Genomic DNA, 24338 nt, shown 5'->3' on the forward strand with positions numbered 1-24338 from the left:
AGTCATAATAATAATATTATGTATCAATATTATTTTATTTTTACAAAATACATTTTTATTTCTTCAAATGTGTAATGAGAATTAAAATATGCGACATGTTATACAAAATCATAAATTTGTAATAAAACAATGGGGAAACCACTCTGCTGTACATTACATAAGTTTCAAGTGTGTGTCAGCCGGTTAACGGTAAAAAAAGTTTGAAAAAAAAATATAGGTAAATATGTTAGAAAAAGTTAATTATTTATTTAATATAAAAATAAAAATAAATATATTAAAACTGTATGACATCACTATTGGTAAAAATTTCCTATTGTTTTTCATACAATATTTAATAGTGTTATCATTATGCTATGTATTATATTATTGTAGTAATGTATACAGGGGCGGACTGTGGTCTACTGTCTTAGAGGCCCCACTGTCATTGGCTGGGTTTTGGGCCGATGCCTTAAAAGTTAATTTAACTATAGGCTAACTCAGTTAAGTTAAAAGTTAATACACACTTTTTGTTAACTTTTTATTAAGTTAAAAAAAGTTAATTTGTTTATACAACGCTAGCGTACTTAATTTTTTTCCAACCCAAAACTAAATTATAGGATATAGTGTTAATACTTCATACAGTATTTCCATATAAGTTAGATTCCAATGATATAAATTTTTAACTTTAAATAATTTACGATACATATTTTTTGACATGAAAACGAAATAGACTGAAATAGTGAAATATTATAAAATTAAAAACAAAATAAATTAACTTGACTTACTTCTTAAAATGAAAAATTAACTCGTTAATTTCATGTTAATTAAGAAAGAAATTTAGTAAGTTAACAGTTAAGTTAATGAAAAGCCAAAAGTAACTGGTTAAGTTAAAAAATTAAAATAAAATTAACTTTTTAACTCGTTAATGCCCAGCCTTGCAAATTTGCGTCGCTTTGCTAAATAAATCGATCAAGATGGACGATTCATTTGTGATGGATTGGATATAGGCATATAGCACTTGGTATAAATCGACATACTATACTCTTTAAACTTTCCTGATATCCCCAAGAACAATTTGAAACTTTCACAAAATTGGTTAAGTAGTTTTTGAGTATCTATATAATAGCTACAAATATATACATTCAATTGTCATATAGGTATTTGTTTTATGATATAATTTCGTAGCGAAACGATTTGATGGGTGCTTATCCCTCATCCACCCCAATAGCAACTATTTATATACAAAAAAAATATTAATTTCTATTTATTGACATTCATACAAAAAAAAACTAATAATATTTGAAAATGAAAATATCCCTAAACAGTTCAAAACAAATTAAAATATTTTGATAGTTTTATCATGTATAGAAAATGCAAATATAAACAACCAGGGAATATTTCATGTATCTACGGTCATTTGTTTTAAAGTTACACCAAAAACCAAAGTTGATTTTATGAAAAAACGATTTTGCGTAAAAATTCCCGTTTTTCCTTAATTTTTCTTTTGTTTTTCATGGCCCTTTTGAAAATTACTGGGAATTTTAAATTTTGACCTCCTCAATGCACCACCAATATTCACTTTCCCATCGGACAAGATACTGAAGTTGAAAATCGAAGCATTATTTCAAATACTTAACGTGTAATGCACAAACACAAAAAAAATAAATAAATAAAACACTACACTTCATTGTAAAATTGATTTTACAATGATGTGTGTTTTTTTTTTATCTGTTGAGTAAAAAAGCTTGAAAATTTAATAGAAGCTCCTAGGTTATTGTTTCAAAGGCAGATGAAAAAAATTAAAAATCCTTAGTCACAGTTTTTATTTATAAGCATTTAAAGTTCAAATTTTGACAAAATACGGAAAAATCACAAAAATTAGCAAATTAGTTTGAGTTGAGAATTCATAAAAATTTTTCTTTTTAAATCTAAGATTTGAAAATGTAATATAAGATTACTCATAAGTTTTTCTATCTTTACCAAAAAAAAAATGTCTACAAGAAACTTAAATTAAATTTTTATGAGCGTCTGAAATTTATATTTTTACAACATTTGATATTCACTCGATATCTCATGTAACGATTTTCTTATTTTGTTGTAATTAAAAAACGAATGACTGTAGATACTTGAAAATTTCACTGAATGTTTATATTAGCATTTTTTATACACCATAAAATTTTGAAAATAATTTGACTCTTTTTGAACTGTTTACGGACATAGTCAGTTTTAAATTTTTTTAGTTTTTTTTTCTATAAATATCAATGAAATTTGTTGTGTAAAAAAGCGTGCAAGGCTCCTGATATAATGTTACAATTGCAGTTGAAAAATATTAAAAATACATAGGCACAATTTTTTTTTATAAGCATTTAAAGTTCAAATTTTGGCAACATTTATCAAATTTATAATTTATTAATTATTTTGTAGTTAAAAATGTATAAAATGTTTAACTTTTATGGCTAAGGATTGACAATTTAAAACAAGGCTCCACGTAAATAGGTTATACCTATATAAATTACTTTATTCACGATCATATCATCAAATATACTTATTTCGTAGGCTCCTATCATAGGCTGACTGACCGTTTTCGCTCAGAATCGTTTTTCTTATACAATGATATTATATCATTGAATTCAAATTTAACACCATCCATTACAGTAACCCACTTGTAACCTACTGTACAGCAGAGCGACATCCACTTATCCACCTTTTTTTTAATCGTTCTGCTCAGAATCCAAAAAAACTCAAATGGTTCCAGTTTCTACAACAAATAAATCATAAATGACTCTTTATTTTGCCATTATATTATTTGGGAGGCAAAAACAAGTAGTAATGTAATTTTTGTCGAAGTTTTTTATATGTAAGCAAGTAATTTTCAGACTTTTTTGCCTCGGAGTTATTATTAAAAGCCCTATAAGGTCGTTTTTCTTACTTACATATTTTATTATAAATTTTTATTTGACAACTCACTAGGTATATAATTTAAAGATAAATATAATATAGTAATTACTTTATATTACTTATGCATATACTTGTACCTCTTTATGTGCTCTAAGTCTAAAAAAAATATTCAGCTATAGGTGCCTATTGAACTGTTTCTATTCTCGGCTGATGAATATATTATAGGTACCTACCTAACGTATTATACCTATTACCTGATAAAGTATAAGCAATAACCTTTGATCTTTAAAGTGATATTCATATAGATCGCAAGGAAAATGTGTATCAGTCTATTTAATAATAATATTGGTTTCTGTAATCGCATCACAGGCTCTAAAAAACATTAAGAGCATGTCCTACAGGCCTAAAATATTATATTTATATGCTATACGTATTTATAAAAAATATATAATGTATGCACTATATATAGGTACTATATACAGGTACTGCAGCAACAGTGTTTCAGCGGCATTTATGTGTAGATAATACAGGATTACATTGTACGCAGGTGTAACGAAAATTATTAGTAAAATTACTCGAATCACAAAATATTTTTATTTCATACGATGATCAATTTAAAATTTAAAAAAACAACAAACTCATTAAAAGTCGTCACTAGGAATTATTTTTTTAAATTATAATGATTGCTCAGAAGTGGACCTCTTTCTAAATAAGTATAACATAGGTTAGTTTTAATCGTGTAACATGATATTTCTTGTTAATAATTATTGCTAAATTATTAACAACATAAATAATTATAATATTCTTTATAGTTTCGAATTGAATTTGATTTCTACATTTTGGTTATTAAGTTTTGTAGGTATGGCTATACCGTAATCTGATCAATATATTCCGACAGGATAATATGCTGTCGCCATGGTTACGGTCCTTCTCAAGCATGCTCTGTGGTCCATTATAGACTTGTAACTTTTAGTTTCATCCTTTACATGGTTAGACTATACTTATTATAAGATGTAAATCACAATGTAATCGCAATGTTTTTTAAACGACCAGCGTGAAATTATGTTCAAATATAGTTGTAAGGGTTGTAACAAAAGACGACGATAAATAGTTTAAACAATAATAAAAAAATTAACTTCACAATTTGGGCGTAGGTACCTACGCTACAAATTTTTAATCGATTTTTTTTTGAAATTATTTTAAAAATGTCCAAGATATTTAAAGTTCAATTTAGTATAATGAAACCAGTTTTCAGTGTTTTTCTGATATGTTTGTTTTCTATATTTTATTGCAAAAGTGAAAATACAGAGAAAGAAAATACCGATAATAATCCATATGAATTTCACATTGGTGGAGTTTTAAGTAGCAATGCAAGTGAAGGTTATTTCAAACAAACAATTGAAGTAATGTACAACTTATATTATATTTTAATAATATGCGTTTAAATAATTTTAATACAGACTGCACTACTGCAGTGATTCTTCTACCGGGAATTTGTCAATACGTCTTTGACACTCTTTGTCAACATTTTAATAACGTGTACCGTATTATTATTTATTGTGCATGAATGGTATATATAGGTACATTAATAAACCTTATATTATACAGCAATAAGTTATTATAATAATATATGTTTTTTTAGATTTAGAGTGGAACGATAATATCGATATATTACAATGTGTTTTTTTTATGTCTGAATCAGACACTTTTTAGTAGTTTTTACAGTAGAAAAATGCATACATTTTCTACTTAATTTTATTTTCCGACAGGAAAATAAATCTAATTGGTTCTTTGGAGGGTAAAAAATAGAAAATATCAAGTTTTTCATAAGTAGTTAACTCTAAAACTTGAACGAAATTAGAAATTTAAAAGAACAATCAGAATAATTATTTTGTCATAATTCAAAAATATAATTTATGTGGACTTGAATCGTTTACGGATATTATTATATTTTATATACACAATGACATTTTCAAAATATTTCGATTCATTTTAAGTTATTGCTTATTTATACCAACAATCTTAAGGTAAGGTGGTTAACAAAAGTTAACAAAAATAATAAATTATATAAATATATACTATTTTAATAATTAAATATTAATAATATAAATTTAATGTAATGTTGTCAACAAAAATTATTACAACTTTTCCCGCAATAATTTTTTAATTTGGTATTTTTAAAACCAAAATTCAACGCTACTTATTTAACCTTATGTGCAGCTGAAGTTAAACATAGTATATGGTATATATTTAAAACATATTTAGGATAAGTACTTAATATATTATTATTACGGATGCCATATTGCCATACAGACATATGTTGTCTCCAAAAGATGACAAATTGTACGTATACAATAACACATTTTACTCGGTAATTTCTAAAATTATAAATCTCCTATTCAGAGAAATTTAAGGGTAAGATTATTTTTATTATTATCTAAGGCATCTCGGAGGCTTTTATTGATATTTTTATTGAAAATCAAGTTATGACCATTTTTAAAATGTAAATGTTTGTACATTTTAGAAATTACGGAGTTAAGTGTATTATTGTGAACGTAAAATTTGTCATGTTGTACGTTTGTAAAACTGCGGAAACAACAAATTCCCGTGTGGCGTCCTCTTAAAAGATATATTTTTTTTTTATATAATAAATATTAATTAATCTATACTACTTAGCATAATAACTGTTAACTAATACCTAAGTATATCTTTTACTGAAAAGTGACTGAAAACATGGTTGGAAAAATATAAACATTTCTGTGGGTAATTTTGGTAGGTACCTATATATTTATAATTTAAAAATAAAAATGTAAAAATATAGATCCTAAAGTCTGAGGCTATTGCATTTTAGTTCAAGTATATTTTAATTAAAAATTCATGCGGAATTAGTCCCGCGACATTTATTATAGGTAGATTAAATTTTGACGTACCCATTGTGCTATTTATACCATGTGGACTGTGCGCTGTATATAATAATAATCATACAAATAATTTATACCTACCTATAATAATATGTGCGATAATTTTTTGAACACTTAAATAAAAATAATAAATAATAATATATTAATGTCATATCTATTTTTGTTGTTCTTATAGCATCTAAACTTCAATACACCATTTATGAAACCTGGCAACACGTTCTACGCCCATTCAATAAAAATGGATCCAAATCCAATTAAAACCGCTCTCAACGTTTGTAAGCAACTCATCGTGCGAAGGGTGTATGCCGTTATTGTGTCTCACCCACAAATCGGAGATCTGTCTCCGGCCGCTGTATCATACACCAGTGGTTTCTATCATATACCCGTGATCGGGATTTCGTCCAGAGATTCTGCTTTTTCGGATAAAGTAATCACGTCAATAATTATTATCATCCATTTAATATTCATACTATATTGTTTTCGTTAATTGTTATTGATGCTTGTTAATTGTTATGCATTGTTCTTGTGTACTTTAAATTATAATTTATAAACTATTGTTACAGAACATTCACGTGTCATTCCTTCGTACCGTTCCACCCTATTCACACCAAGCTGAAGTATGGGTTGAATTACTAAAATATTTCAATTATTTAAAGGTAGGTAAAATATAATATTATACGCGCTGTCAAACGTCATTGAACGAAGGTTGAATTTACGTCTTACTGTATATGTACATTTTAATAATTCTGAAATCATGTGTGCTGCAGGTCATATTTATCCACAGCTCCGATACCGACGGTAGAGCGTTTGTCGGTAGATTCCAAACTACTTCACAAAATCAAGGAGACGACATCGAAAAGAAAGTCCAGGTCATTACCATAATATATTCTATAGTAAACTTATTGAAAATATATACATGTACTAATAATATATTAATATCTAATTCAGTTATACAACAGTGTCCTTTTAATAATAGCGTGTAACTTCGATATTTTGGTGTTAAAAGTTAAAAAACACTGTTTCCTGCATTATATAATGATGTTATATTTGCCATTGCAACTTTCAAATCGTCCCAATGGTTAGGTTCAATTGAAATGGTCTATATATCCCCCTCCCTATCGCATGATAAACGCAACTGCTGCAGCAAGCAAATAATACATAATATATATATATATAGATCATATTATAGACTCTACATATAACATATTATAGAGCAATATAAATGTATAATTTAGGTAACAATATTGTATGATGTGGCCTGCGGGTATCTAAGTGTTTTCTTTTCATATACCGCTGCAGGTGGAGGCGGTTATCGAGTTTGAACCGGGTCTGTTCCATTTCAACAACCAGTTAAACGAAATGAAGAACGCACAAGCCAGGGTGTACTTAATGTACGCAAGCAAAATAGATGCTGAAGTAATTTTCAGGGACGCGGCTCACCGAAACATGACCGAGGCTGGATATGTGTGGATTGTGACGGAGCAAGCTCTAGACGCCAATAATGTACCGGAAGGGACAATCGGATTGAAATTGGTTAACGCCTCTAACGAATTGGCTCATATATACGATAGCATGTACGCATATACATTTTTTATAGTAGTTTGTAGTGGTTTTTTTTTACATATATAATGTATCATAATTCCTATTTGGTTTATTGCAGATATATATTGGCTTCAGCGATTACAGATATGAACCGTACAAAAACTATAACCCACCCGCCGGCTGATTGTGATAACTCTGGTGCTATTTGGGATACGGGCAAGACACTTTTCGAGTAATTTTTTCAACCAACGCTCAGTTTATATGGCATGAAATGTAATTATTAATATTTCTTTAGATATATAAAGAAACAAGTGTATAAAGATGGACACACGGGCAAAGTAGCTTTCGATAATAACGGTGATCGAATATATGCTGAATATGATATAGTCAATGTGAAAGAAGTGGCCAATAAAGATGCTATTGGGAAATATTATTTTAATAATGTAAATATTTAATAATAATAATTTACTTAATGAAAAAAAAATATTGATTATTCTAAAAATTACAATTAATTTTAGGATCTCAATAAGATGAAATTACGACTTAACGAATCTAACATTATATGGCCGGGACGTTTGAAGAAGAAACCCGAAGGTTTTATGATTCCCACACATTTAAAAGTATTAACAATAGAAGAAAAACCATTTGTGTATGTAAGACCATTAAAGAAAGATGATGGAAATAGTTGTAAGTCGGATGAAATAATGTGTCCGTTGTATAATACTTCATCTAAAGGTAATCAATTTTATTTTACTATATAACAAGTAATTAAAAAGTTGAATAAAAATGTTTGTTTATTTTAGTACTAGAACCAATAGTCTACTGTTGTAAAGGATATTGTATTGATTTACTAGTGGAGCTTTCGGAAACGATAAATTTTACATACAGTTTATCACTATCGCCAGATGGTCAATTTGGAAATTATGAAATAAGAAACAACTCAGGTTAATACCTACTTCCATAAAATATAAAAACGTGCAAGGTTATATTATAAATTACAACTGATAAATATCTTTAGCTAGTGGAAAAAAAGAATGGAATGGTTTGATTGGCGAAATAGTGTATGAAAGAGCAGATATGATATTAGCTCCTCTTACCATTAATCCAGAAAGAGCAGAATTCATAGAGTTCAGTAAACCATTCAAGTACCAAGGAATTACTATTTTGGAGAAAAAGGTAAATGATTTACCTCAGATTTTTTATCCAGATATTGGGTCTCTTTGATTAAAAAAACTATATATTTTTAAAAGAAAAATACCTAACCAATTAAAATGTTCCTCAATATTTGCATGTGACCCACCTATTACTTTCATAATACATGGTTTTTCATATTTTTTTAGCCATCGCGGTCTTCGACACTTGTGTCGTTTTTGCAACCATTCAGCCACACGCTCTGGGTGCTTGTTATGGGCTCTGTTCACGTGGTTGCGCTTGTCTTATATCTACTCGACAGGTTTTCTCCTTTTGCTAGATTTAAGTTGATTAACGCTGATGGTACAGAAGAAGATGCACTTAATTTATCAAGCGCTACATGGTTTGCGTGGGGAGTTTTGTTGAACAGTGGTATTGGTGAAGGCACACCAAGGAGTTTCTCAGCTAGAGTACTAGGAATGGTATGGGCCGGATTCGCTATGATCATCGTAGCATCGTACACTGCCAACTTGGCCGCTTTTCTCGTGCTCGAAAGACCGAAAACCAAACTATCTGGAATTAATGACGCTAGGGTAGGAAGAATGTATATACATTAATTATAGTCTAATGGAAATGGTTTTCAACTACCTACTTATACATATCTATCGATTAATTGTTCTATAACAGCTCCGTAGTACAATGGAGAATTTAACTTGTGCCACAGTAAAAGGATCCGCAGTTGATATGTATTTTAGACGTCAAGTGGAACTGTCAAATATGTACAGGACAATGGAAGCCAACAACTACGAAACTGCTGAAGATGCAATTCGAGATGTGAAGAACGAGTACGATCAGAATATATAAATAAAAATTGACAACGTTTATTGACATTTAAAATAATTTTCAGTAAGCTTATGGCATTTATATGGGACAGCAGCCGTTTGGAATTCGAAGCTGCGCAAGATTGTCAATTAGTGACGGCTGGCGAATTATTTGGACGTTCTGGGTATGGAGTTGGTCTACAAAAAGGTTCTCCTTGGTCTGAATCAGTTACATTATCAATTTTAGACTTCCATGAGAGTATGTAAATATGCATTATGCGTGTTATATAATACAAGTACAAGTAAGATGAAATCTAAACTTTAATACATTTTATTAACTAGGTGGTTTCATGGAAAGCTTGGACGATAAGTGGATATTTCAAGGGAGAGTAGAACAATGCGAAGATCAAGAAAAAACACCCAATACGTTGGGATTGAAAAATATGGCTGGTGTATTTATACTCGTCGCTGTGGGCATAGTGGTTGGAATGGTTTTAATTGTCATCGAGATAGGCTACAAGAAACATCATGTCCGTAAACAGAATCGATTGCAGTTGGCCCGTAATTATGGACAAACGTGGAGGGCTATAGTTCAAGTTAGTGTGAATTGTCACTGGACGGTTAAATTTACTCAAATCAAAATATATAATATGCGTATGAGTGTGTAAACTTAATTTCAAATGTTCTACAGAAACGAAAAATGATGAGAATGCAAGGTCGAACTAGTGGTGTTGGAGCACTCAGTCTGTCGGTTGAAGCATTGCCCAGAAGCGTTCTGAACATACAAAGTCCGATTCGATCAATTGAAACATTACCGAGAACTTGTCGCAACTCACCAAGCCCAACTCGAGCTTGGTCAGGTCGGCAAATGGTGCATAGAAAGAGTGATGATATTCCACTACGGTCCCCTATTGGAGGTCCTCCGCAGTTACACTTCCATAATAATCTCATGTAATCGCGGCGTTATAAGAATAATTTATATAGTTAATCATAATTCATAATATGAAAAAGTAATGAAATCTATTTATCAGGATATAATATATTATATTAGATAGCATTTAATGTATAAATTACATAAGAATAATATTAGTGATTTGTACCTATTAGGGAATCCGGAATAGGGATACATAGACGATCATAATACATAATGTATTATACATGTATACCTGTAATAGTTTATAATATTTCATCATAATATGAAACATAATTTATGCTACCTATTATATATATAATTTGTTGCTATATAGTATTTTGTTTATCTAAATTTTATTATACCTGTTAAAAAAATCATTATTATTGTTATGAAATGTATATATTATATTTATAAACATACTTGTATACACACAGATATATTATACATATAATATATATATTATTACCTATTTATTATTAATTTATTATTATATTTAATTATTTAAATTACATGTCTACATCATAAATATTTTATTTAAATACGATTTGTTAATAATGTAAATGATTATTATAGGTATATGTTAATAAGTGAATAAATGAAATGACAGTTTGCTCTTTACAATTCTACTTATCATTTTTAAATACCTGCCTAAAAATGGGGGTGAATCACAACGATTTTCATAAATTTTATAAAAAATGTACTTTATGACTATTATGATTATAGAATTAATTATTAGTTGTAAGTTGTAACAAATAACAATAATATACTGGAACATTCAGTGCCGCAACTTGGTATGTATTAATTGGCAAGCAAATATTTTGGGGTCCATGTACAAGCCCTTAATACCGCTACTGTACACACATATGTGAGCGGTAAAGTGGGCTGCATGCCTGCACCCCCTAACAATTATTTTCTTTCCCGGCCTTTTTAAAATGCATAAAGCATATAAATTTATAAATAAATACTGGATTATTTGTAAATGTGAGAAACAATTTTACACACCTAGTAAAAGAGTGATCGTAAAACAAATCTATTTCGTTTTATTGATATTTATAGGAAAAAAATAACTCAAAAAGATTCATTTTGATAAAGGTAAAAGTGGTAAAACAAATGAACACATTTAAGAAAAAAAAGGTGGATAAGTGGATGTCGCTCTGCTGTACAGTAGGTTACAAGTGGGTCACTGTAATGGATGGTGTTAAATTTGAATTCAATGATATAATATCATTGTATAAGAAAAACGATTCTGAGCGAAAACGGTCAGTCAGCCTATGATTTTACCAAGTATATTTGATGATATTATTGTGAATAAAGTAATTTAAATATAACCTATTTACTCGGAGCCTTGTTTTAAATTTTCAATCTTTAGCCATAAAAGTTAAACATTTTATACATTTTTAACCACAAAATAATTAATAAATTATAAATTTGATAAATGTTGTCAAAATTTGAACTTTAAATGCTTATAAAAAAAAATTGTGTGTATGTATTTTTAATATTTTTCAACTGCTATTAGAACAATATATCAGGAGCCTTATATTAAATTTTCACGCTTTTTTACCCAACAAATAAAATTTCATTGATATTTATAGAAAAAAAAACTAAAAAAATTGAAAACTGACAATGTCCGTAAACAGCTCAAAAAGAGTCAAAATATTTTCAACATTTTATGGTGTATAGAAAATGCTAATATGAACATTCAGTGAAATTTTCAAGTATCTACAGTCATTCGTTTTTTAATTATAATAAAATAAGAAAATTGTTACATGAGAAATCGAGTAAATATCAAATGTTGTAAAAATATAAATTTCAGACGCTCATAAAAATTTAATTTAAGTTTCTTCTAGACATTTTTTTTTTGACAAAGGTAGACAAACTTATGAGTAATCTTATATTACATTTTCAAATCTTAGATTTAAAAAGAAAAATTTTTATGAATTCTCAACTCAAAATAATTTGCTATTTTTCGTGATTTTTCCGTATTTTGTCAAAATTTGAACTTTAAATGCTTATAATTAAAAACTGTGACTAAGGATTTTTAATTTTTTTCATCTGCCTTTGAAACAATAACCTAGGAGCCTTCTATTAAATTTTCAAACTTTTTTACTCAACAGATAAAATTTTATTGATATTTATAGAAAAAAAAACTAAAAAAATTGAAAACTGACAATGGCCGTAAACAGCTCAAAAAGAGTCAAAATATTTTGTAAATTTTATGGTGCATAGAAAATGCTAATATAAACATTCAGTCAAAATTTCATGTCCCTACGGTCATTTGTTTTAGATTTACACCAAAAACCAAAATCGATTTTCTCGAAAACAGATTTTGCGTAAAAATTCCCGTTTTTCCTTAATTTTTCTTTTGTTTTTCACGTCGCTTGTGAAAACTACTGGGAAATTTTTACTTTTGACCCCCCAAAGTACCAACTAGATTCACTTTCCTATCAGAAAAGTTACTATTGAAGAAAATCCAAGCACTTTTACTGTCCTAAAAGGTGATGACAGACACAAAAATAAAAAAATAAAAAAAAAAACACACATCATTGTAGAATCAATACATTCATCGCTTCGCTCAGAATCTAAAAATTGATACGTATCGAAATGGAATAGTTACGTACCGACCTCGTATCGAAGTCTGAGTCCGACATCACAGCTCTGGTACGTATCGCTTGTATATTGCACGTGTAACTTCTTGAACGCTCTTGAACTCCAATTTCATCCTTGGAAATCTTAAATATTTTGTGAAAATTCCAAGTAGGTATATCTATGGATATTTGTTTTAAAAATAAGATAATGGTTCCATGAGAAATCGTTAGTTTAAGAATAAATCGTAACTTCAAATGTTCATAAAAAATTAATTTGACATTCCATACACTTTTTCTTTTGTTTAAGGTAGAAAAACGTACCTTTGAGAAATCTTGTTTTACATTTTTAAATCTTAGATATGAAGAGGAAATTATTATTATGTATTTATATCTACAAAATAATTTCCAAATTTTTACGATTTTGATAAATGTCAAAATTCAAACTTTATACGCTTAAAATGTTATATATTATCGATATTTATTAAATGGTATATGAACTAAGGAACTTCCTTGTGAAAGGAACTACAAGGATTTGCGAGCATACCTAACATTTTTATGAATTTAGCCAATTTAGGTTTCGATAGTTGGTTAAAAATAAGACATATTAAAGAAATTTCGGGGGGGGGGGGGGGGGGGTCCAGACCCTTTGGACCCCCCTCTGGTACGGCACTGCCTACTTATAATATATAGCCTTACAACGTATAACTATACCTATACATTAAAGGTATTTCGTACAAAAAGTGTGTATAGTAAGTCTTTAAAAATAGGATATTATGTCCCTTCACCACCGACCTCCACCTACTATGGTTGCGGCAATGCACAGAAGAGTTAAAATATACTTTAAATAGGTACACCTACCTATGTGCTTCAATGGCTCATTTATTGCAGGAAGGTTGGTTAAAATAACTTAAAAGTATAACCAACATTATTTAAGTGATTTAACTAATAAGTATCGTTACTCAATGAGGCATGAGTACATAGGCATCAATCAAGGTGGATTTATACATTATAGTTTCACATAGATTACCTACCTATAGCTAATTATAGTTCTATCGTTTTACGATATTATAATAGTATAATAGTAAGCCACGGAATAGATTAAAATATTAAATGGTTAAACATTCATTACTTCATTACTCATTAGTCGTTAGTAATCATTAATATTGGTTATGAATACCATGAACTTAGTTCATGACTAATATACATAATACAAAATTACAAAAGATTAGTTTTGTAATTTGTGATAACTGACGAGTGATAATGTTGTGTTGTTCAAATAATATACTTTATAATATCTTAAATCGTGATAAAAAGTAAAAACTATAAACCATAGACCTATAAAAGTATCAACTATATAAAGTTAGTTAATAGGTCTATGCTTTAAACCGTCTTTAGTCGGTATTTATTGTCACTTCATTGAACTTGGCTTAAAAAAAAAAGTTTAAAATGTCTCTAAAACGGAATGTACCGCCGCCGGTGAAGGGTATTTTGGACATTGACTCAAAACTTACTTCAGTTATTTGTAACTCAATTTCTAGGTTTTTGCCCGTTCGCAGTTTTACCACATATTACAAAGGATTAGAGGTAAAGTACCTATATAATTAAAATAATATATTTCAATTTAATCAAAATTTTTAATATCAACGTTGTTAAACTTAAGTATTCGTGTCATGGAATTGTATGGATTGCCTGTTGGTTGACTTTCATTTGGTTTGCTTGGTCAAAATCTTTGTTTCAAATGCAAGTTAACCTTCTTATTGGTAAGTTAATTCAAAATTATAAGTTAGGTCTTAATTCTTAAATAGTTAAATGGGTATTCTTGTTGTATGCGCTCTACGTTAAAAAATATGCCTCATTTATCAATTAAAATGCTTTATGCCTACGTCAACAATTAATGTATATTTTTATGAGATTAGGACAGTTAAAATTGACAATCATTTTTATACAAGTGTTTGCATCAATTATGTATATTTAAGTATTTTTTAACGGCAATATCATATTTTTCTAAGGAAATAAAACTTATCACTAATTTCTGACAATGTTCAACATTCACCTTGTATGTTTTGTGGTTTTGAAACTAAAATAATGAACAAAAAAAAAAAGTACAGACAGAGGTTGGTTGTTAAAAAAACTTACTGAAAGTTGGTAGCGTGTATATAACGAGAATACTCTTGTATTAATAATAATTAATAATACATTCTTGTTGTAAAATCATATTTTAGGCATACAATTATTTTTAAAATTGTTTGTTTCGATCAGAACTTTTATAATCATGTTAATGTTTTAAAGAAAGTTAGAAAATACCCACACGGCACTGCAAGCATCTGTTTAAAAACCTAAATAAGTTAAATAACACTTACATTTTTTAAAAATTGTACAGGACATTTTTTAAATTCTTAATTCAGTATTTACTATTTTTTAATAATGGTTTGTATGAATTTATATTAAATTTTTTTCAAATGCAATCATTATACATATTTTTATCTATTTAATCCATTGCATATTAATGAATATTGTATTTTTTATTTTTTGGGTTATCAGTTCTTGTAATGAATAAATTGTTAATATTGATATTAGTAACAAATGTTGAAAGGTAACTAATCATTTATTCAGGCACAACTAGATATTAGATGTATAAATGTATGTTCAAAATATCTAATTTAATTTTTCACCTAGGAATCATTTTAAACACTAATTTCAACATAGTTTCTAATAAAGACAAAATGTCCTATATTTTTGAACATTATATAGGTACAAACTTATTACGTTCAATTTTTAAATAATATATGTATAAATATGATCTATTACATGAATTTAATACATAAGTTACAATCAGTGGCGTGGCAAAGTGAAATATTTTGTTGGGCAATTTTTTTATTGAATGACCAACAACCCCATGAACACTTAATATAATACTTATTATTGAAGTTATTATTCTTATTAAATAGCATATTCAGATGAAGTTAGTCTTGTACTTAATTTTTTACTAAATCCAATACTCACCTACCCCTTAAAAATTATTAAGTAACTGCCCTTCAAAACCATGTTCAACGCGCCACTAATTATGATGGAAAAATGAATAATTAAATTTTTTTTTTTATATATTTAGGATTATTTATTGATATTTTTGCGGTTGCTACTATAAAAGCATTTGTTCGTCGCCGTCGACCTGTAGGCAACAAGAATGATCAATGGGTTACAATTGGCCCTGATGTCTACTCTTTTCCGTCAGGACACGTGTCTAGAGCATTTTACATATTATTTTATTTTTATAAATTGTATCCGTTAAATGAATTTATGGTATTGTTTTTATGTGTTTGGGCAGTTGCTGTGGCTTTTAGTCGAATACTTTTAAGACGTCATCATTTATTAGATGTAATTGCTGGCGCTGTATTAGGGTATTTTATATCATTTGTAGTATCTGTAATTTGGATCGACCAAATTACAGCCGAGTATTTGGTATCGTATGTGTCAGATGATAAATTGGAGGGTGGAGAATATCATGTGTAAATTTTAACTAAACATTTATATTATAATAAAAAAAATATATTTAAAAAATATTAAAAATAATATAATTATAATGTGTAAAATCAAGAAATATATTGTACATTTTTAATAGACTGGAAGGCTGTTTGAATATTTATTAAAATGTGTATCTAAAATGTAATAATAAATTGTATGTGATTGTTTCAATATTTCTGAATTTATATGATTGTATTGTGTATATTCACGAAGGATTCTATCTGTAAAAAAATATACTTGTTAAAATTATATTTAGAAAATAAAGTAAAAATGCATCACATAAAATCAATTTTTATAAAAGTTCTGTCTAAAATACAAAATTGTTATTCTGTTATGTAAAAAAATCTTTTGTTGGTTCATATTAATTGATTTAACCAGATGTATTCTTGGTTCTTACACTATAAATAAATTGAAATTATAACAGCAGAATGAAACATTAAAATACAAATATATAATAAGCCCATTGAAACATAACTGTACACAAAACAAAAGCTAAAAATTACATAATATTGTAAAATATGTATATGAATGTAAGTAATAATTAATTGCATATACTTAATTTATAAGCAAACCATTAATACATCAATACATTGATATGATGGGAAATAGTGTTAAGAATACCATGATTTAAATATGCAGAAAAGTTTGGAATTAACTATTCAACCGTCATCTCATGCCTACATTCCTTGTTTGCATCTCTTGACTTTTTATACTTTGCTTATATTTTTAACTAAGCACAAATCATTATTATTCATTAATTTATTAATATGAATAATTTCTGATAATTCAATAATGTATTTTCTTCATGTATTTATATTATGTAAGTAATTACTCATTTTTATTTACTTTGTTGTAGATGCCAAAGGGCAAAGAGTAATCATGTTATTATGAACAATTTTAATTGAGGAATAAATTCCAACAATATAAAATGATGAAAATAATATTTTAAATGGAATACAAATTGAAGGAGAAACTATTTCCATGATACGTTTCACTGACGTATGTACTCGGAATAGTCTGAGAAAAACAATCATTAATGGATATCATTAGAGTGAGAAGATAGTAGGACATGCACAACAAGACATCCAGAACTCCATAGTACAATAATAGAGAGCATAATTGAAGGGAAAATACCACCGGAAGTGTCTGAGACTACCTTGCAACACAATGATTGGGCAATTAAAGATAAACGAGGGAGCTGGAAGCTATAGTGATCTCACTTAAACAAATGGTGAGCAATTATGATAAACGAAGAATGGGAGCTGCAAACAAACCTGGATTGGAAAAAAAAAAAAAATAATAACTACAAATAACAGACTACGAGTCCTGGAGGGATTTATAAGGGTTTTTTTTAACCATTCCCCGGGTTTTTTTTTTTGCTTATTCTATTTTGTACTCCTAATTTTTAATTATTATATAGCTATCAGTAATTTATACATCTCATTTAATATCTTTTTTATATTCCTAACATGTAATTATCTTTGAATGCCAAAATATTACAGACACACATATTAAGTTTAAAAAAAGCGGGTAAGTGTATGTCGCTCTGCTGTACAGTAGTTTACAAGTGGGTCACTGTATTGGATGATGTTAAATTTAAATTCAATGATATAATATCATTGTATAACAAAAACGGTCAGTCAGCCTATGATATTATCAAGTATATTTGATGATATTATTGTGAATAAAGCAATTTATACATTGTTTACCTATTTACATGGAACCTTGTTTTAAATTTTTAATCCTCAGCTATAAAAGATGAACATTTTCTACATTTTTAACAACAAAATAATTTTTAAATTTTAAATTTGACTAATGTTGTCAAAACTTAAACTTTAAATGCTTATAAAAAAAATTGTGCCTATGAAGATTTAATATTTTTTAACTGCTATTGTAACAATATATCAGGAGCCTTGCATTAAATTTTCACGCTTTTTTTTTACCCAACAAAAAATTTTTTTTTGATAATTAAAGATAAAAAAACTGAAAAAATTGAAAACTGACAATGTTTGTAAACAGCCCAAAAAGAGTCAAAATTTTATGGTGTTTAGAAAATAAAAATATGTTCATTCAGTAAAATTTTCATGCATCTAAAGTTACAATTTTTTGAATAACAACAAAATAACAAAACCATTACATGAGAGAAATGGAGTGAATATCCAATATTGGATATATTATAAAAATATGAATTTCAAACGCTCATAAAAATTTAATTTGCTTGTAGTTTTTTTTTTTTTGATAAAGGTAGAAAAACTTATGAGGAATCTTGTATTACATTTTCAAACCTTAGATCTAAAAAAAAAATTTTTATAAATTCTCAACTCAAAATAATTTCCTAATTTTTGTCATTTTTCTGTATTTTGTCAAGATTTGAACTTTAAATGCTTATAAATAAAAACTGAATAAGGATTTTTAATATTTTTCAAATGTCATTGTAACAATATATCAGGAGCTTTGCATTAAATTTTCAAGCTTTTTTACCCAACAAATTAAGTTTTATTGACGTGCATTTGTTTTAAAGTCACACCAAAAACCAAAATCAATTTTGCTTAAAAATTCTTTCTTAATTTTCATGTTGTTTTTCCCGGCACGTTTGAAAACTATTGAGAATTTTTAAATTTGACCCCCAAATGCACTAACTAGATTCACTTTCCCATCAAACAAGATAGAGTTGAAGAAAATTAAAGCAGTTTTGATGCTCCAAACTGTGATGACAGACACAAAAAAAAAAACACTTCATTTTAAAATCAATACATTAGTCGGTCCGCTCAGAATCTAAAATGATATTATTAATAATAAACCTGATAGACTATACACTTGTAATTCAATAACAGTTAGAAACATAAATACACACGAAAATAGCACTTAGAACCACAATTATAAATTATAACTAATAATGGTAATATCTTAACCAAGTATCAATTATTAAAAATAAATTACAATGTAATAATTTATAGATTGAGATTTTGTTTTTAAATTTTAAAATACTAATGAATATGATGTGTGTACTTTAAATAAAATATATGTTACCTTTAGGGATATATTGTGTTTAGTTGTCAATATAATACTTTTAAGGACCCTATGGACAGAATTTATCTTTATATTATTCAAAGCAGTTTATGAATACACATATTATATTATGTTATATAATTTAAAAACCATATCAGCTGACAGCCGTCCACCAGAACTATATAGTTTCTGATCAGTAGGATAATACATTTATGTTCAATTTTAAAACAATTTCAGATTATTATTTATGTTTATTTCCAGTTATATTATACAAAAATGTAATACAACTTTTACGTCATGAGCTACTTTTAATATATCCTATGATGATTTGCATGAATATGAATCTTAAGTATAAATTGTTAGAATATTTCACGTAAATACTGAAGTAACACAGAAGCTTGTTTGTAATAATTTTATTGAAATCAATAATCTATTAATGCTTTCAAAAAAGTATTAATTTATAATTCTATTTACAAAAGCCATCATAGTAACCTTTGTGCATCTCTACCAGTAAAATAATTAAGTAAACATTTTTTTGATACCGTGTTCCTAATTAAATTTATATTTTGTACTATTAATTATATTTTAACTTGGCGGAATTTTTACTTAAGAACTTAATAGAATAGTTTACATAAATGAAGACCAAAACCTAAATAGGAAACAAATGTTAAAACTAACCACCTCCAAAAAACTGATCAATTTGTAGACATTATACACTTTTTGAATGAATAATTGAATTATATTAAATATTATCAAATAATAAATATCCAATTAAGTTCTTGTGAATTAAATCGCAAGATAATTATAATTGTAATTTCCTTACCAACATATTCAAGGATTTAAGTAAAAATACATCATATAATAAAATACAGTTTTTAATAGAAAAAATATACTATATTAGGTAAATGGAAAGTATAAATTTTAACGTATTAAATAATAAATGAGAAATTAATAAGGTCAAGGTCTTACAAATAATTTAGTAACTATTTATTAGAACATCAATACAAACAAACAAATTGGTTGATATTATGATGATTGTTGCAAAAAAAAAAAAAAAAAAGAGAACATTGTCTAGGAACATTATTATAGAAAATACAATACATTCTATAATTGTATTATTACGTTGCAATGAGGGAAATCTTATAACAATATTAATAGTACCAGAATTATGATTAATAGTTAATTTTTTAAATAAATTCTGCCAGTTTTAATTCATTATTCGACATACAAAAGCATTACTATTATTATTATATGGAAAATACATTTTCAGCCTTTAAAAGTAAAATACATTTTCAATACAATGGTGTTACATCGAGTAATGACATAAAAGACCGTCAACATAAAAGTTTACAAATCTTCAATTAGTTTTTCACAACAAAAAATTCACTCAACAATTTTTAAATGTTAATAATACATATAATATGCGTGTTACAAGTTAAAAAAATTATAAAAATATAAATTAATTACTAATTAGCCTCGTTGATTAACAACAAATTAAAAGTTTGAAGAATAATGTAAAAATATTTGTGTTATTATTAGTTGTATAACAAATATTATTTATTAAAAGTGGGCTAGAGCCAACATTATGCATTTAAAATTAGTATTTTATAGTGAACGACCATTAGTGCAAATTTTATGAAGATGTCATATTTTTTTTTATAAATTTATAAATTAATTTAATTATTCTGTTTTTAATTCTACCTTATAATTGCAGTCATATTTAGGATTAGTATAAATTAACAAAAGTTAATAAAATACAGCAATAAATATGTAACAAATAATAAGCTACCACCTGTTAGAAAAGGCGAGGTTTAACAGATTACCATAATTGAGTGTGAAAATTCTTGATATCTAGTTTTGGATGAGCGTGGTTTGATTTCTGACCATCCCCTTCATCCATAACTTGATGATGATGTTGTACTTCAACGTGATGCTGCACTTCAACATGACGTTCCTCTTGATGCTGTTTATTTTCTCGTTGTTGATGTTCAACTCTAGATATGATCAAAACAATATTAATTTATACATACTTTTAAAAGTTATAGTAAGGTTAATATTTCATTATTTATCTTTTTTTTTTACCTATCTACATGTCCGTTTTCATTTTGAATTTCTGCTGGTTTAGCTCCATATAGTATCTAAAATGTATTACAATAATTAACAAATGAAAAAGAAGTTAAAAAAATTAGGAATTAAGATAAATACATTTGCCATGCAATCTTGTTGTCTAGCTGCACCATGACGTCCAAATGTCGGTTGACTTTTATATCCAGTTGAGCTATATAAAAAAATATTGATACACACACAATACATACATTTGTAATAACTAAAACACTGTAAACTTACCGATTGTCATTAGCAGATTCTTGTTCAGATGGATCTAGTGAGAGATAAATAAATAGAAATAGAAATAAATAAACTTGTACAAATATAAAAATATTAACGGTACCATTACCTTCAAAAAATTCTTCAAAAATTACGAAATTGTTGCCTTGATTAACTAGTTTGGATAAGTTGAAATATTTCCATAAGAATTGTAAAAGTTTATTTGTAGGTTGATCAACAGCTAATTGTCTTGCTTCAATTTGATTATCCTAAAAACCATAGAAAAACATTAAAATAAAATTGGACTTAATAAATTTTTTTTTGATATTTTAATACTTTTAGCATGTAATCCATGAGTTTTATTCCATATCCATGACGTTGTCGGGTTTCATGAATGTAAAAATCAAGTAAACAGTAGACCATTGCTTCAGTTCTTGAACCTTTTTTATTAAATAAATACAACTTTTTCCATCCCATTTTTAACAAACCAACCACAACAAAATGTCTGAAATACAATTAGGTAATTGATATTATATATTTTTAAATCCTAATGTTATTAATTTATTACCCTGGTGATGTTTGTTCTGTCATCAAGTATAAAATATGATCAGAACGCATGAGTTTTTCAGCTGAAGTAATTGGAGATTTTAACTCTTGAGCAATTCCTGAAGCTATTCCCATTTTATCCAAAACATTAGATATCATGCTTTGCAATCTATAAAAATGAGTTACATTTATTTAATATATTATTAAACTCAACTTCACTTTTTAGAGTATTTATAAATAATAAATAGCTAATCACCATATAACATAAATGCAATCAAAATTGGAATAACCCTTAAATTTAATAATGATTATTAATATATTTTTGATATTGTTATTATTATTATTAGGTATCTTATTATACTAGTACATAACGGGGTACATAATGATTAATGAGCATTTAGCATGACAAAATAAATTATACATATTTATGTTGACATGACAAATAGGTAGATAGTTATTTACTTGCAGCTCTATACATTAATTATTAGTTATCATAATTAATATTCAATTAATAGTTTAAAAAACATCATTTAGATGCACATTGAATACTGATTAGTTGATTTCATATACATAAATATATAATGTTCATTCTTTCCTTAACTGTTTAGTTAATTAAATATGAAATAGGTATAATATATATTTAATTAACTAACAATAATTCATAAAACCAATAATTAAGATATTGTAGGTACCTTGGGAAAAAATATAAATAAACATATGTTTAGAAAGTTTCATAAGCGGTTGACTATATATAGCAAAACAACATTGAATATCCAATATATTATTTAAAATTAGTACAAGCAATGGCGGGCATTAAAGAAAATCCTGATTAGTGAAACAGATTTTACCATAGGTACAACAATTAATTACCACTGCTGTTAAAAATACTTTATAAGATGTGGGTAGGTACTTATAGTTGGAACTTAATATAATGATTTTTAACACACACACACACACACTCACACATCAGATGTATTTAGAAAAAAAGACACGTTTGGTAGTAAATAAAATATGTTAGTCAAAGGGGCACATCAAATTACAATCATGCAATAAATCAAGCCCCCGGTTGCATGCTTTGGTGGGCACAGCGATTGTCCTGTTAAGGAGTATCATCAGAATAATAAATTGTCGAGTTGCACGAAGAATGGAATAGTATTAGAGACCAGTAAAACACGACAGTTGCAAATACTCGGCTACGATATCTCAGATAATATCGACGAAATCGCTATAGTATGGTGTAGGGACTTAGAATAATGGTAGTATGTTATGTTAAAAATACAACGCGTGACACGCGGAGTAGACATGGTTACCATCGATTGTGTACTATATAGTTACAAAATGCATAAAAATACTTACTCTGGGTCGTCTTTTTGGTAGCCGACTGGCAACAATGAGTTGTCGATTTTGATGATCTGATCGTGGGCGATATGGCTCAGATCGAATTGGAATTCCATGGCGTTGGGTTTTTGTAGCTTTTTGGTGAACTGAAATAAGCGAACCGACGGGAGTCGCTTTCTATGTTATTTCGAGTGAATACAAAAGAGAAAAATCGAAAAAACCCGTGGATTATATAATAAGACAAATTAGTGTCGAGACGCAAACGTTAAATGACGGACGGAAATAAAATGCGTTACGAGCGGCTAGCGAGAGGTGAACAAACAGAGAGAGGAAGTGGAACCGTTACCTGTGGATTTCACGGACGACAGAGAAAAATTACAGGTCTACAATATTACATCTACAGAGTATTGTATTGACTATTGAGTGTTCCGTTTACGGTTAACCGTTGTACATGCTTACGTGATAAAGAATAATTTAAACACGATTAACGGCAGCCTATGACGGTATCGCCAATAATAGGTTTTGTTGGCTGCACTGTAATTCATTTTTACCGCTGTTGTTTAAAAAAATAATTCAGTAGTATTATTATTATTATTTTATAACTCGGTAATATTATTCTCCTGCGGAATGTTGTACGCTGAATCTCTCTATCACCTAAAAAATATTAACATATTTATTTAGTAAATATAATCCTTATGGAAAATAAAGAAAAGTGTGTATAGGTAACCGCAGTACCGCACTGGCTGTAGTGCTGTACAGTTGTAGGTGGTACAGACTACAGTTACGTGGTCGTCGATTAAGTCATTGT

The 24338-nt window shown here is 27.8% G+C and overlaps 3 protein-coding genes across 5 annotated transcripts; 2 read left to right on the top strand and 1 right to left on the bottom strand.

Moving 5' to 3' along the window:
* The first annotated feature begins 3827 nt into the window (after nucleotides 1–3827).
* On the top strand, nucleotides 3828–10829 carry LOC132945189 (glutamate [NMDA] receptor subunit 1). Its single transcript, XM_061014868.1, has 15 exons — nucleotides 3828–4280; nucleotides 5974–6225; nucleotides 6362–6454; nucleotides 6566–6667; nucleotides 7098–7372; nucleotides 7459–7572; nucleotides 7636–7783; nucleotides 7859–8075; nucleotides 8144–8284; nucleotides 8359–8516; nucleotides 8681–9064; nucleotides 9159–9316; nucleotides 9379–9551; nucleotides 9635–9888; nucleotides 9984–10829. The coding sequence occupies exons 1-15, from the start codon at nucleotides 4083–4085 to the stop codon at nucleotides 10245–10247; spliced, it is 2931 nt and encodes a 976-aa protein (XP_060870851.1). The 5' UTR covers nucleotides 3828–4082; the 3' UTR covers nucleotides 10248–10829.
* Nucleotides 10830–14058: 3229 nt separating this feature from the next.
* Nucleotides 14059–16410, top strand: LOC132944879 (polyisoprenoid diphosphate/phosphate phosphohydrolase PLPP6). The gene is made up of 3 exons (XM_061014413.1): nucleotides 14059–14374; nucleotides 14451–14550; nucleotides 15900–16410. Exons 1-3 carry the CDS (start codon nucleotides 14237–14239, stop codon nucleotides 16298–16300), a joined length of 639 nt encoding a protein of 212 aa, XP_060870396.1. The 5' UTR covers nucleotides 14059–14236; the 3' UTR covers nucleotides 16301–16410.
* LOC132944878 (alpha-tubulin N-acetyltransferase 1-like) lies at nucleotides 16340–23956 on the bottom strand. 3 transcript variants are annotated; one of them, XM_061014412.1, is made up of 9 exons: nucleotides 23549–23956; nucleotides 22215–22361; nucleotides 21983–22151; nucleotides 21777–21915; nucleotides 21668–21701; nucleotides 21527–21599; nucleotides 21404–21459; nucleotides 21145–21315; nucleotides 16340–16529 (listed from the first exon to the last, which is right to left on the bottom strand). In XM_061014412.1, coding segments are annotated over exons 1-9 (888 nt in total). In that variant the 5' UTR covers nucleotides 23647–23956; the 3' UTR covers nucleotides 16340–16528. The 3 variants fall into 3 exon arrangements, with proteins under 3 accessions (XP_060870395.1, XP_060870394.1, XP_060870392.1); XM_061014411.1 differs by having other exon boundaries at nucleotides 16340–16533; XM_061014409.1 differs by lacking the exon at nucleotides 16340–16529 and having other exon boundaries at nucleotides 20971–21315; nucleotides 23549–23955.
* Nucleotides 23957–24338: the final 382 nt, after the last annotated feature.

This window comes from Metopolophium dirhodum, chromosome 5 (assembly GCF_019925205.1).
Source record: "Metopolophium dirhodum isolate CAU chromosome 5, ASM1992520v1, whole genome shotgun sequence".
Lineage (NCBI taxonomy): Eukaryota > Metazoa > Arthropoda > Insecta > Hemiptera > Aphididae > Metopolophium > Metopolophium dirhodum.